The 15,273-nt window shown below is 41.8% G+C and overlaps 2 protein-coding genes across 2 annotated transcripts; one reads left to right on the forward strand and one right to left on the reverse strand.

Moving 5' to 3' along the window:
- Positions 1-286: 286 nt before the first annotated feature.
- On the forward strand, positions 287-4,559 carry LOC102708310 (UDP-N-acetylglucosamine transporter UGNT1). The gene is made up of 10 exons (XM_006647447.3): positions 287-646; positions 2,147-2,223; positions 2,588-2,746; positions 2,846-2,979; positions 3,250-3,380; positions 3,464-3,508; positions 3,590-3,687; positions 3,925-4,032; positions 4,120-4,176; positions 4,260-4,559. The coding sequence occupies exons 1-10, from the start codon at positions 496-498 to the stop codon at positions 4,332-4,334; spliced, it is 1,035 nt and encodes a 344-aa protein (XP_006647510.2). The 5' UTR covers positions 287-495; the 3' UTR covers positions 4,335-4,559.
- A 1,587-nt stretch (positions 4,560-6,146) lies between these two features.
- Positions 6,147-8,231, reverse strand: LOC102707937 (cell surface glycoprotein 1-like). The gene is made up of 2 exons (XM_006648771.3): positions 7,853-8,231; positions 6,147-6,583 (listed from the first exon to the last, which is right to left on the reverse strand). Exons 1-2 carry the CDS (start codon positions 8,051-8,053, stop codon positions 6,368-6,370), a joined length of 417 nt encoding a protein of 138 aa, XP_006648834.1. The 5' UTR covers positions 8,054-8,231; the 3' UTR covers positions 6,147-6,367.
- Between the last annotated feature and the right edge of the window lie 7,042 nt (positions 8,232-15,273).

Consider the following 15,273-nt stretch of genomic DNA (forward strand, 5'->3'; position numbering starts at 1 on the left):
TGATTTACGTATAATAATAAAACTAAAAGACGTCTTATTTATTTCTAATGCATTTATATCCCATTCGTATTTTCATAAGGTACGATAGGATGATTAATTAGAGATAAACTTATTTTTGAACAAACTATTTAATTGTATTTTAGGATTGGCGGAGTACTTTTTTCCCCGATCGATCGGTGATGTGACATGAACAACGGCGCAAAGTGGCCGAGTCGAGAAGCCCAAACCGGGGAGAAAGAGAGAGAGAGGGAGGGAGGGAGACAGCGAGGCGCAATTTGCTAAGGATTAATTTGCTAATAAAGCGTTCCACTTATAAAAAAGGCGGCGGCCGCGCTGGCCACGCCCGGGGGGCAGGCGGCCGTCGGATGCATCCGGCCTTGACCCGTCTCGTTTCCCTTCTCCCGTTGCGAGAAATATCCTCGTGACTCTCTCCCGAGTCGTCGTCGTCCTGCTCCTCCTCCTCGGCGGCGTCGTCGGAGATCCGGGGGCCGGGAGATGGCGAAGGGGGGAGGAGGGGGGATGCTGCTGCCGGTGTCCGGCGGGGACGCGGGGAAGGGGGCGGGCGGCGACGAGGCCGCGCTGTTCAAGGGGTCCGCCATGACCCGCCGCGGCGCGGTCGCGGCGCTCTCCTACATGTCCTGCTCCGGTACGTTCGTTCTCCGATCCGCGCGCTTCCTCTTCTCTTCTGACGGGTCCCGTGGGGGGTTAGCCTGGGTTTCGGGATGCGGTGGGGGTGGTCGTAGCGAGGGTCGCGATGAGCTCGTCGCGCTCTGGCGAATTTGGGGGTAGCGTGATTCGGGTCCAATTTGTTGGCGACCTGCTGTTTCAGGTTTGGACGTTAATTCAGTTGGATTCGATTATCTTTGGGAAGAGGGCCGGTTGGTTGACTCGTGTCAACAACTCCTCAAAAAAGTTATTTTTTGCGACAATCCATTTTGGCATTACACGCAAAGTACATGCTGCTTGCAAAACAAACTGACGGCTGTTCCGGGGGTCTGGAAGACTGCTTGCAAATTCACCATTAAATACTAGGATAAGCGGTCAGCCGGTGCTAAGTGGTCAGCGTTGTACAAACATCCTTTTTGTTTCCGGAACCCTTAGTTAGTCCTGGATTGATGTGGCATCCGTAAGGGGTAATAGTGATTACTAATTTACTACATAATGATGTCTCGAGGTTTCGGTGATAAAAACATAATGATGTGTGGAGTTTTCGGTGATAAACTTACAAGGACCACATTTTAGAAATTCTGAAACTTCTGTTTTCGGTTAGATCATAACGGTGGATGTACGAAGCAATCCAAGTGATAGACATCTTTGAGATGAGCTTCGGTGCAGATAGCATGTCAATGATAATTCAGTAACTTGAGAATAGAGTTGAGAGTGGAATATGTCACTTAATTGTTCAATACAGCTTAGTTCCTCTTTCTTATTAAAAAAGAACTAGGGGATTGCCCCATGCAGTTTTGCGCAGAGCCAGATAATTCACATAGAGTTAGATTTAATATATAACCCTTAAATTTTATTTGTATAGATATCACTATATGTAAAAGTATATTTGGATTTCATATACAACTCTTAACTTCTATTTCTATAATTTTGATTTCATATACAACTCTTAGATTCTATTTCTATAGGTTTGGATTTCATTTACAACTCTTAACTTCTATTTCTATAGATATAATTGTATTTTGTATACAACTATATTGATCAATCTATATCATTACAGTCTGGACCAACATGATATGATGGTTAATATTATATTGGCACAGTTAGCTATTCATTGCAGTAGATACATAACCAAACTGTTCAACTGTCTCACTAGCTAGTTGGTTTGAAATCTGTCCCAACTGTTAGTAGTGCACAGCAATAGGGTAAGCAAAGGCAGGTTGCCCTGCTGAGAAAAAATGAAGAGGAAAACAAAACCGACTATTCTCTTACATGCTTAGACTGTATTGTGCAAAATCTGGTACATTAGTAATTCCCAAATGATACCAGAACTGTGGAAAAAGGCATCTAATCGTCTTTACTCTTTAGTTTCAGAATCCTATTAGAGCAATATCCAGTTTTCCACATATATACATCTGGTTTTTGCTCTTTCAGACCTTAGATATTGTTTTACTAACTTTGACAACTTATCAATCTGCAGTGTTGCTAGTGATGTTTAACAAGGCAGCTTTGTCCTCATATAATTTCCCTTGTGCAAATGTCATTACGCTTCTTCAGGTACTTTACATGTTACCTTGGATAGGCTCTAGAAAGCCTAGAGTTACTGTTAATGCATGCTGGATCATGTTCTATATATTGTGCAAGTGTGTCGGACATGAATCACTTAGCTTTAGGATTGTATGTTTGCATAATCAAAATATTACATGTTTGATTTTATTTAATCAAAGAACAGACGACTCTTACTTTAGGATCTGCTTAGCAATGGGTCTTGCTAAGTTTTATGTTTTGCAACATTGGAGTAGTTCTGTTAATACCTTTATTTATCTATAGATCATTGTGGAGTGAACTTCTTTATTCATATATGTATTCTTCTCTTATGTTTTTCTGCCTTTTCTTTGTTGACACTTCATGAAATGTGCAGATGGTGTGCTCAACAGGGCTTCTTTATGTTCTGAGGCGGTTAAAGATAATTTCATTTACAAATAGTGACCCATCAGTGCCTTCTGATGCCCTATTCTTCGTTCCATTCAGAATACTGTTGCGTACTACACCTCTTTCTCTGGCTTATTTACTCTATATGGTATGCTGATCTTCTCTCACATATATTTACTGCACTATTCGCATGCATTTCCTACTTGAATTGAGTTCTGAGTGATTAGTTTCCATGGTATGATAAAAGTTAGCTTCAATGGAATCTGTGCGTGGAGTGAATGTTCCTATGTATACAACTCTGAGGCGCACAACAGTAGTCTTTACAATGACAATGGAGTATTTCTTGGCGAAGCAGAAGCATACACCGCCTATAATTGGCAGGTATATGTCTGTAGAAATGCATTATCTTTTGCTTTCTTACTGTTAAGTATTATAAATTCATAGCATTCTCAGAATTAGGGACGTGCTAGTTAACTAATGTAAGCCTCCTTTTGTCCTATGCTTTCTTATATATTTCTGTATATTATTTCCATTTTAGAAATCTTGAATATGTAATCTATCTAATAGTGAATTGGTGATTAGTATCTTTTGCTCTTATGTATTTTTGTGCCTTACTAACAACTGCCTTACCTTTAACGATGGGTTTGTCAGTGTGGCATTGATTGTATTTGGAGCATTTGTTGCTGGAGCTCGTGACCTATCATTTGATGCTCGTGGGTATGCCATTGTCTTTGTGGCCAACATTACAACAGCTGTTTACCTTGCTACTATAAACCGTATAGGTAACATTTCCTTTTAGTTTTGCCATGTACAATCCCATTCTAAACTACATAGTTTTCTAACCAGCAGTTTTGTTATGTTCTAGGAAAATCTAGTGGACTCAATAGCTTCGGCTTGATGTGGTGCAATGGTATTATTTTGATGACCTGTGTCATATCTAGATTAACCATATAAGCCTTAGCATTCATATCCTATTTGCTTGGATTTTCAGGACTTGTCTGTGGGCCTTGTGTACTGTTTTTGACATATATTCAAGGAGACCTGAAGAAGACTATAGAATTTCCTTACCTTTACTCCCCTGGGTTTCAGGTATAGGTTTCACAGAATTTTGCTCATCACAGATCTAATCTGCACAATACCTACCCTCCTTTTGTATTTAACTTTTAGGCATCTTAAGATTCCAGCACTTCTGGATGCACCAATGTTTTTTTCTTTTAAAAATAATCAAAGTTAGCCTGTTTACTTCAGTGGAGGAGTGATGCATCATCCAACTTTGGTTATTCTTCATAAAGCTGTCAATATAATACAATGTTATTCCATTTGTAGGCGGTTCTGTTATTCTCATGCATGCTAGCTTTTCTGCTAAACTACACTATCTTCTGGAACACAATCCTGAATTCTGCACTCACACAATCAATGTGTGGTAATTTGAAGGTATGGCAACCTGCATCCAGTTCCTTCCACTCCACTAAACTTGCAAGTTGTTTCTTAGTGCCCTTTCATATTTTCCTTTTTCTGCAGGATTTCTTCACCGTTGGAATTGGCTGGGTTCTATTTGGCGGGCTTCCTTTTGATCTGGTGAGTTTTCTACTCTTTACCTGTTCACCACTAAGTCTTCACTTTCTCCCTGAATAATGACCCCCCAAACTTTCTTATGGCAGCTTAATGTTATTGGGCAAGGTCTTGGCTTTCTTGGCTCTGGGCTGTATGCCTACTGCAAGATCAAAGGGAAGTAGATACGGATGTCCCGTGGGGGTCAAAGGAGAGTAGATATTGAAGTTTGTTTTGGAGGGGCCAGTGTGTCATACTGAAGTAGAGTTCCTGCTTTTTGCTCCTGCATATGGGAGAGAAATTTTGTAGGTTTTCCTGTATGTATTATACACTTCAGTCCTCCTGAATACAACTTCGGGTGAACAGCCATTGTTTAACTCTTTTACGAGGAAATAGAATATAACAAGATTGAGGGTACTTGGTTCCAGGGATAGGATGGGTTGGGATAGAGCTAATCTATCTCTGACCCTGTTTGATTGGTGGATGAGTGGGATGGGTTAGACTTAGAAGAGGAATATTCCTCGCAGATCTAGATCTAACCCATCCCACTAAAACAGTAGGACAGATCCGTCCTAGGACGACCACGATGCATAAAGGGGTGTTCATTTTATTTATTAAATTTATTTAAAATATATTACTTGTATAAATATATATTCAATTACTTTAGGTTATTCATATATTAATCCTAGTATTTAATATTTCATTTTGGATATAAGAGGTAACCTTTATCTCATCTATCTCTTCAACCAAACAAAAAATTGGTCAACCCATCCCATTTCATTCGTCGTACCAAACAAAAAAACAAGGTCCAATTCATCCATCCAACCAAATAGAAAAATAGAATCAACCCATCCTACGATCCAGGGATGGAGTCAACCCAACTCATCTCGTCCACGAACCAAACGCATCGGTAGTGTCATCTAGTTTGCCCTCGCCATCTAGTTTGCATCAATCGGTACCATGATCATATTTACAGTTAGAGTAATGATGTCGCTGATATGTGAGTCTTATCATTCATAGGTCCACATGTCTTATTAGCGAGTCTCGTCATTCATAGGTTCACATGTCAGCCTCCGGAGTCTCTTTGACTTTATGTTAATCGTCAGAGGATTTCGTTATGTAAGAAAGCAGCACCTGCAAATGCCTATTTATATACTTCTTTAAAAAGGAGTGCTATCTTTTTTTTCCTTAGAATGAGAGCCTTTTCCATTTGAGCAAAAATCTTTCTTTTTTTCTATTTCTATATGCTCAAGGGATTCATCATTCAGTACGTTGCAGTAGAATGATGAAGGATATATGGGAAACTAGATTAGCTTGGCTACCCATCCGATTTCTTGTAGAAATTCTGGATCTGCGATTGGATATAAAAAACAAACACACTTTTTTCTTGAGTAGAACAGATGACTCAATTGATTTATGTATCGACCATGATACACGTAATAACTGAGACATTTGTTTCGAATCCAAATGTATGATAGAACACTAGAACGGTTCTTACACGCTAACAGAACGGTAGAAGTTACAGGCTGTCCCTGAAGCTTTTAACCATGATTGTCCTTGCACGCTAATAATAAATTGGGTCTTTTTTACGGAACTCAAAACTGGTAAGCAAAATCCTCCGATTGATTTTAAAACTAAGCTCTATTCAAAATAGATTTTCTACCCAACGTGTCAATATGAGTTTTCATTCCGTAACAACGACATACATTTGCTTGTGCTAGACTACTACATAGTAAATATCCTCGTCACTTTGGCAAGTGACCGAGTGTGTCCCGAAAATTCAATTCTCAGAATGGCATCGAATTAGCCTTGAACACTCTTTCTTCAAGCTGAATAGTACCACCAGGTTCAGAAGCCACCAAGCAGCATTAGAACAGTCCTTTTATTTGTCTTTAAGAAATCACATTTATATAGTCTATAGAGCAACATAACTGGTGTGTTGCTCTTTCAAAGAGCTTGTGATAGTATAACTATTCAGCTAGCAGAGAGAGATGACGTATCAGCAGAAATATAACATTGCATATTTGTGATCAGTCGGACAAAACTTCCATAGCTTTAGAAAAAGCTCAGGGGTGCTCCCGAAACAAACGTGTGTCTACAGCCTATAAAGCCAGCAGAACTAACAGGTCAAACTTGACCATGAGACCTATGTTCTTTCTCAAGGATATGGTAGATCTTAACACCGTGTTTTATCTAACATAACCCGCATATTCCAAAACTACTCGGTTGGCTTGTCTGGGTCATCCTCCTCAGGTTCTTCCTTGTCAGGATCATCCTCCTGTGGTTCCTCCTGAGGTTGTGGCTCTTCCTCTTCCTCTTCCTCATCATCATCCAGTGGATCATCAGCCGGCAGTGGATGGGGCAATGGTGTTTTCATAGGGCTGAATTTTGGGAAGATATCAGGCCTCCTCCCAGGCTTTGGTTTCTCCCATTCCTGAAATTAATAAAAGATGTGCATTATTTTGATGCTAACACAAAAGCATGAAAGGTGGATAAACCACTACAGCCATATAGATTCTTGCTAAAGACCAACATAAATCGCATACAGAAATAAATGCTTACTGATCTGGACTATAAAATAAACAGAACCATATGAAAAAAGAGAGCCTATACTCATAACTATGTTTATCATATTAAAAATCTGAAACATGATATAATAACGCCGGTAATTGTCCCATATTGTATCAGCTAGTCGGTGGTACAAAAAAAGAATAGATCAACAAATCTAGTCTCAATATGATGGCAATCACAACCAGCATTGAGCACACGATGGTGCAAGTGAATGGAAGATTTCATGTATCATATCTGGCTGTCACAATGAAAAATTCACCCAAGAACAGCTGATAAGCCTGAGCACCAATATTCACTTGCTCTACCATCATGCCACGAGCATCATCTATCACTATACTGAATCTGAAGGATTAACTAATAAGAACTTTTCTAGGTCATAACAAACTACAAGCTGTTTTCAAACAAGTAAGATTGATAACTAATTAGTAGCATAATTGAATAGAATGATGACATCAAGAAAATATCTGAAATAAAAAGGTCCATAAGAGGAGGATAGGATGTGACTTTTAACCTCCAAAATAACATGATTACTTAATGCAAGCTATACCAATGCATACGGATAAAATTGCACGCTTCTATTTTATTGAAGGACTGAGAATATGAAAAATCATCTCATGGTACGGATAACAAGCAGCTAATATGCTCAACAATCTACTTAGAGATCTCTAAAAATTCTAGAAGGTAAGCTTTACAAGCTCTACCCTTCGAATAACTGATTATTTCAATGGAGCTCCAAACATCCAATAGTTGTATCTCAAACGATTCCATTCACAAACCAACCAGTGTAAGCACAACATGCTGAGACTGTTGTTCAAAAGGGCACTCCACGCTGACGAGTAACAAATTCCTCGGAAACATAGGAAGGATGTCACTGGGATGCTCTTTCTAATTGAGCCTTTGCAATTCGGTGGAGCACATTCAGCGTGTACCAATGACAAGCACGTGTACGCTGCTGCGACCTTACTATATGGTACTAATATTTCTTCTGGTTTCATCCACCCCAACCCCTAAATTCCCTGAACCCGCATGCTTTAAGCTAGAAAGACAAAAAAAATTTCCTCAACCAGAGCACTCGATTCAACACACGAGAGAGAAGGAAGGAAGGAAGGAAGGAGCAAGGAAGAGGGATTACGATGGGGAAATCGAGGGGCGAGCGCCGCGTAATCTTCTCCTCGTCGGGGGCCACGCACACCACGAGCGCGTCCCACCTGCGCCGCCTCCTCGGTAGGACCGCCGCCCCCCGCGCCAGGGAGACGCCGCCTCCGGAGACGGAGGCCCCGAGGGCTCCGGGCGGCGCGGCGGCCGGGGCCGAGAGGCACCACAGGGACGCCATGGGTGGGTGGAGGCCGAGGCAGCGGCGGCGGCTCTTCTTCCTGGGTGGAGAAGTCGGGTTGGAATTGGGGTTTTCAGGGCAGGGCGGTGGAGGTTAGCCACCGGAGGGAGGCTGGCTGGCTCTCTCCGAGGAGACGACGAGACCGGCTTCCGGGCGATAAGAGGGACTCGGACCGGGTGCTGGGTGCTGCCGACTTGCTGAGGCTGACCTGGTGGAGGATTTCTCCGTTGCACGTCGCAGATGGAAGAAATCATGTCCGTGCCCCGGGATCTCGAGACAATATTTTTACATAAGCGCCCCCCTGTGCTAGCACTTTTGTTCCACTGAAACTCAAGCCCACAGAAACTACATTCACACAGTAAGAGCAGGCAGAGTAAGCCGGCTATAAATATATTTTAAAGAGATAAAAGTGAAAAGAGAAGAGAGATGGACTACGAGCAAGTTCAATAGTATAGCCAACTATAAGCTCCAATTTATCTATAGTCAATCTAATAGCCAATTCATACAATAGTTATCTACAAAATATCAATACATGGTCCCACATGTCATACTCACATTTTGTCTTGGAGCCAGTGTGCATCTGGCTACAAATTAATAATCCATCTCTCTTCTCTCATCTCTTATCTCTTTAAAATATGTTTATAGCTGGCTTATAGCCTGCTATTGTACCTGCTCTAATATATATAGCCAGCTGCAGCACGAGCTCCAAGATACAGTATGTGTATAATATATGAGACTATATATTAATGTTTTGTAGATAACTATTGTATAAATTAACTATTAGATTGACTATACATGAATTACTATCCAACTTGCTCTAACCTGATAAAAACGGAAATACTCTGCAAGCAAACAGTAGTGGGTTCTAATCTGGGCCACGGCAGAAAGGCAAGCCTCTATCAGTTGGCAAGTCCTTCCTCGAGTTTTATAATTTTTATTGTTTTGAATAAAGGTATAGTCAAACATTAAAAACCTTCAGTATTACAGGTTCTAATATATTTAGTTTAAAAAGAATAGAACAATATTACAGGTTCTAATATATTTAGTTTAAAAAGAATAGAACAATAGGTATAGATGAGTCATCAAGAATGATTTCATAAAAATAAACATTTCTTTACTTTTATATATTTTAATAAAAATCATAGTCAAAGATAGATTTAGAAGACTACATCATTATTCAAATGATAAGAATTATTAAACTAAGGAATATGAAATTTGTTATAGCGTTGAACATGACACTTTTTCTAAGCTTCAATCCGTTACATAAATTAAAAGAGATATTTAGTGAGTTATAATAGTGTAGATAATAATAGATAAGGGTAATTTGACTTTAAAAAACTTTAATATTTTTTAACAGTATTCACGGTTTAACTGGTTATAATTATTAATTCTATGTTTTTATAAACTAATACTTAATTAACAATTGCTACATCATATTTGTGTTTAGAGAACAAAAGTCGATATTATTGACAGTGATTTACTGATTTTCCCTGATGTGGCGTACACATGGAAGATTGTCCTTGGTCTTCGTGCAAAGTGGCAGTTACATGTTGCTTATGGGGCACTAAAAACTCAAGGCCTCCACATGTCAGTAACATTTTTTATGAAATAAAATAAAATGATCTGTAGGGTCCACATGTTAGTCACATAAAAAATAAAAATATTGTAGGACCTACTCTACCGCACCCATGTATCCTCTCTTCCTGTCTACTCTCCGTCTATCACCTAAGGCCCTCTACAATATGTGTAATATGTGTTTAGAGTGATGCCTAGAGAGAAAAGAGAAGGTTTAAGCATCACTCCATCCACTATGGCAAGTGATGCTAACTTTAGGTGATGCCAAAAAATTTAGAAGCGAGGTACATACATGCGTCGGTGCTTAGAAATTAAATAACTATATATTCGTGGTAACATGAATATGCAGTTGAAATCTCAATTCTCATACATGTAGGTTTCATATCTACAGATAGCTAGCTCGACGCTTATTTTTTTCACACATTGCAGCTGAGAACCGTGCTTGTTTGTTGCAATGGACCGTACAAATTTGTTGGCTGCACCAGTACGTTGTGGAGGCCTAAGGCGGAGCTCTTGCGCCCAAACCACAGACGTTACGTCACATGTCCCTGTCCTCCCCTCCCCTCCATGCTCTTCTTCTATGCGTTTGACACGCTCGATGCTACCTTGGACCTTGTCCCCACCATGGTTGATTAGCAACATCAATAGCCAAAGTAAATTCGGAACGGCAGTGCCCATCCTGTAGGCATGGCTGGTCATAAAGCGCCTTGCTCCTTCTCAAGCAAAATGCATGCAGGCTCTGGCGAAGAGGAGAGAGCTCAAGTTATGCGGCTACCAGTCAGTTACTCGTCATTAACTAGCAAAAGTTATCATCTTGCCCACGATGGTGACACGCCATCACTTTGTTGTTGCACCTGCAAGACGGTAGGAGCTAGTGCGAAGACGATAGTGCCGAAGAAGGAAATGGCAGTGAGATTGAGGGCCACACCCTCGTCTTCCAAAGTGAGACGGCCGGAGAGAAAGGCTGTGGGAAAACCATTGGCGGTGAGAGACTTCGGTAGGGGTTGTGAGGCCAGATGCATGCAACCACCTCTTCCTTTCAGCTGTCGTGTGCTCATACGAGATTAGTAGCAACAAGGTTGTGTCTGGTGAGGAGAGATAGAGAGAGATAGGACGTGATATCATTGACGCATCGCTTTCACTATATATATTTTTTATGGCCACATATTAGTCAATCGTTTGAAAAAACTGAATCAATCAATCGATTTTATTAGACGTCGGATTGAAATTAAACGGTAACAAAGAAAAAACCAAACAAATTAATACATGAGCAACATGCCTATATCGTCAAACAAATCTAATGGATAAAAAAATCGATCAATAGATTAAAAATTTTCAAGCGATTGACATATTTTTCTCTTACATGGCTACGTATCTACAACCTTCACACCTAACAATTCCCGAAATTAACTTATCATGCATATGCCATGTCAATAAAAACCAGCATCAATACTATCAAGTAAATTGTCTGCGTACAGTTTTAATAGTCGGAGAAGTTACTTATACTGATCTGCGGTTGAGAGATGAGAATAATATTCTAACTCATACATGGAGAAGTTGAAGTGAGCTTATCCCCTCCTACGTACGCCCGCGGGGCGAGTAGACGGCCTATCACGACGCGGAGCCCATCAGTCGAGGCCTCGAGGGCTGCGCGTGGATCGCAGACGCAAATTAAGCGGCCCAAGCGCACGCGGCCGCGTCCGCTCCCCGCAGGCTCGCAACGCCGTGTGTCGCTGCACGTACGTACGTATATACTTCTTCCTCCGTTTCAAAATAAACCAAATTTTTATTTTTTACCTATAAATTTTTACTCTTCATTTTATTTAATTTTTTTGCGATTGATATTTTTGTTTTTATTAGATGATAAATCATGAATAAGTACTTTACATGTGACTAATTTTTTTTAAATTTTTAAAAAAATTTCAAATATAGATCATGTTGGATACGGAAACGGAGAATCGGTAGCAGTAGCGAGCACCGGGTGCGCGCGCGTACGCGTACGAAGGTCGAACGTACGAGATAACGCCAGAATCATGGCCCGTGCCCTGCCAGTGTCAGCCCAAAAGATTCACCCCCGTAGATCTATCCTGTGCGCCACCTGCAGCTCAATGCAACGCGCTGTCCGCGGCGGCTGGCGCAGGCCGGCCTCCCCCAGACACGTGTTTGGGCACACGGTGGCAAGTACATACATATTCACGGTCCGCGCTACCGGATTGGACTCTGCAAGCTAGCCCGGCACATGCATACCATATCCATATTCAACCCGGGACCCTCTAGTCCCTCCCTGGCTAGCTCGCTCACACACGATCTCTCTCTTAAATTAATTAAACCGCTCGTGTAGATTAACAAAATCAACTAATCGAGCCGCTGCAACGTGACACGCGCACACAAACACACATGCGTCTCACTGTGCGCGTGTGGGCGGGCGGCCGGTAAACCCGCACGCGTGCAGGTGCAGCGACGGGACGCGGATAGTACAGGTGCATACCGACGAGCCACCGCTTTGTTGGGTAGCTTCGGCTCGCCACGAGAGCATGTTTACACTTGCAGCGCCGGGTGGTCCTGTGGCCTAATTTTGTCTTGGATACTTGGACTGGATGAGCCGTATGACTATCCGATCGTTCGTAACCCCAATTATTAAAAGCCCCTAGCTAGGTTAAACGTGTACATGCACCGATCACCGGCAGGTTAAGTGATTAATAAACTGCAAAAAAATAAAATTCACCGTGTGAGAGATACTAGCATGCATGTGTGCTGCTACTGTTTTTGTTTCTTTGTTTCTTTCTTTTTACTTTTCACCGCAAGCTGCGTGAGTGCGTGCATGGGGGGCGTTTCCGGTTTGACGGTCAAAGCTTCGGGCAGGAAGCGCGGGAACCGAGCAACCCCCGGACCGGTCCTGGCGCCAATATTGTATTCTCCCCCCCGCGCCGCGAATACTCTACTGGTGCCCGTCGTACGACGCGCGGTCGAGGAGGATCCCATGCACGGTGCCACCATATGTGCACCGCATGGGGAACCGGCTAGGGCTACCCCCTCACGTGCACCGTGGAAAACACCAACGCCCGCTGCGTCTGCGTGCGTGCGTGCGTGCTCGCCTGCCTCGTCTCGTGCGGAAGCAAGAAGAATCCACCCCGCCGCTAGCCTTGCAGAGATCGCAGACGGCCATGCCTGCATGTGGCAATATGGCGACTGTGGTCGAGCTAGTATAGGAGTATACTGTGTATGTGAGACAATCTGCTGCCAAGCATGTCCAGCAACCGACATTTTTCCTCTCTGGACAGAATCCATATAGAAGTAGGAGTATATATTGCACGCCTGGCTAGCTGCAGTCAGCATGCAGATCGATGCAGTTAAGTTGGTAGAGATTGATAGGGACCCGCATGCATGGCAGTTGGATAGGATGCAGGTTATGTATTCTTCTTCTTCTTCTTCTTCTTCTTCGTGTAAAGCTACCCAGCGTAATTGGTAACCAACGAGGAATATAATGTGAAAGGTAGCCTGGTTGACGAGTTGCAAAGCGATCGAGCAGCTGATCGGTGCACTGTTGGTAAGTCCTGCCGTCACACTGGATGAATAATACATATACATATGGTCATATGGATCGGGTGTGGATATGACGGCATTAAGCAAGCATGCAAATTGTAATTCTATACGTGCAGCCGGGAGGGGAGGAGGAAGAGGAGCAAGTTGCTGGCCGGTATGATGATCGAGGTCACCTGTTGTAGCTACTTATATCCCAATGACCAGCCTAACTACAGCTACTTGCAGCGATGGCATTATTAACATTCTCCCTGTAATCATGTATGCATGGTTCTGGAGCTGATCCGCACATGCACAACCGGCTAGCATAACCCGGCCGGCCGGGGCGCGCGAGAGATCGAGGAGTAGCTGGTGCCACCAGTATAGTTCAAACCTAATACAATACACCAGTTATAATTTTTATATCTTATATGTTATCAAAAAATTAGTACATACACCACAATTACAATATAAACACTACTAATTTAATTTTAAAAATTTAATGCGACTTACCTCTCGTTATATATCTCATAGTTTTTTTCCTTTCTTTATTTACCTACTTATCACGTTATTTTCTATCATAAATAATAAATTATTTAATTCTATGGACGGACGTATTACTGTACTGTGAACGCCCTCAGTTGATGATCATGCAGGCATGTTCCGTAGAGACGTTGAGGGCACTCATCCACTGATGGATCAGCAGCTGGTGCCTGGTGAGTGTGCGTGTAGGTACGTACTGTTCATTCCTTCCTCCCCCTCCGCTCGTAGTGTGCGTGCCCGGAAGACAAGGGTGTGTGTCCTTGTAGAGGGCACAGCTTGCAACCCCAGCTCCCCTACTTTATTCTGGGGTCACCGTGACCTTTCTTTAGGGCTAACCTTTCTCGCTCTTTGGGGTTGGCTGGGCGTTTCTCGATACGGAGAGAGAGAATAGAGAGAGAGAGAGAGAGAGAGAGGGGGGGACGCCCGAGCGATGCGGGGAAGACAGTGGGTTTGGATCATTTGATTATGGTACCAAGGAATGATCAAAGAAAGATAAACAGTGCAGGTGAATATAATATGGTCAGAGTGAGATTCACACCAGATTGACACTTTCTGTTCTAGTCTCTTGCATTTTTCAGAATATGGCAAGTAGGTAGGGTTCTTCATATGTACCTGTACGTGCACATCAACTGGACTGGTTTCTTTTAAGAGTTCAATAAGAAACATCATTTCTTTTACGCGAGCCTTGAATTTGCACATAGATATTTGTTAAGGGTGGGGCATAAATTTAGAGAGATGGGTGCATGCCACGCCTAGCTTGTCTTCCCCGGCCTATATCTCGGTGAATGTGGCTGAAACAAAAAAAAAGATGGGAAATTGTAAAACTGAGTACTTACTACATTTATAGGAACCATCCATCAAAACAAATCAGTGACTTGAAAAGAATTACAAGATATTGGGTGTTGGGGAGAACTCACCATTGGTAGCTTAGATGGATAGGTGTGGAATGAATATATGTGTTCTCTAGGCTAGAATTTTTCTTAGATATTTTCTCGGTTTTTACGCGCATGCTTTCTAAACTATAAAACAATGTATTTTTTACAAAAAGTTTCTATAAAAAATTTATCATCTTATATTTTTAAAATAGATTTTTAACTTTTTAGTAGTTAATTCCGTTGTTTATATTATTAAATCATATAATTTTTCGACTTTCATAAAAAATCTTCAAAAGAACACACAGATTAGAAACTTGGGGAGACGCGATTGACGATGTTGGCATGTCCCATAGCCGTTAGCAAGGCTAGATTAGAAGCAACAAGAGGGCAGCAACTTTTCATATATTTATACAACCCATATAGGAGCAAAATTAAGAGATGAGGGTAAGAAGCCGAGTAATACATTGTTTTGTATCTCTTGTTCTCTCCCTGAGTTTATAACTGATATATCTTGTACATGACACGATTTTGTATGTGGTGTATTGTTGGGGGGGGGGGGGGTGGGGGGGAGGGCTTTGGAGCCACTGCACATGTTCACTTGTTTGATTCATGCATGACACTCTCAACAAATCCGTGTAAACCATAATTTATTTCATGGTAGGTGCAATGCATAGCTTAATATAATGCATTAGATACATATGTGCATAA

Source organism: Oryza brachyantha, chromosome 2 (genome assembly GCF_000231095.2).
Source record: "Oryza brachyantha chromosome 2, ObraRS2, whole genome shotgun sequence".
Taxonomy (NCBI): domain Eukaryota; kingdom Viridiplantae; phylum Streptophyta; class Magnoliopsida; order Poales; family Poaceae; genus Oryza; species Oryza brachyantha.

Bases quoted from the DNA above. Each gene is read 5' to 3' on its own strand.
- LOC102707937 (XM_006648771.3), bottom strand. From the start codon at position 8,053: ATGGCGTCCCTGTGGTGCCTCTCGGCCCCGGCCGCCGCGCCGCCCGGA. The intron at 6,584-7,852 runs GTAATCCCTCTT...TATTAATTTCAG, and splicing joins CGCCCCTCGATTTCCCCATC to GAATGGGAGAAACCAAAGCC.
- LOC102708310 (XM_006647447.3), top strand. From the start codon at position 496: ATGGCGAAGGGGGGAGGAGGGGGGATGCTGCTGCCGGTGTCCGGCGGG. The intron at 647-2,146 runs GTACGTTCGTTC...ATCAATCTGCAG, and splicing joins CTCCTACATGTCCTGCTCCG to TGTTGCTAGTGATGTTTAAC. The intron at 2,224-2,587 runs GTACTTTACATG...TGAAATGTGCAG, and splicing joins ATGTCATTACGCTTCTTCAG to ATGGTGTGCTCAACAGGGCT.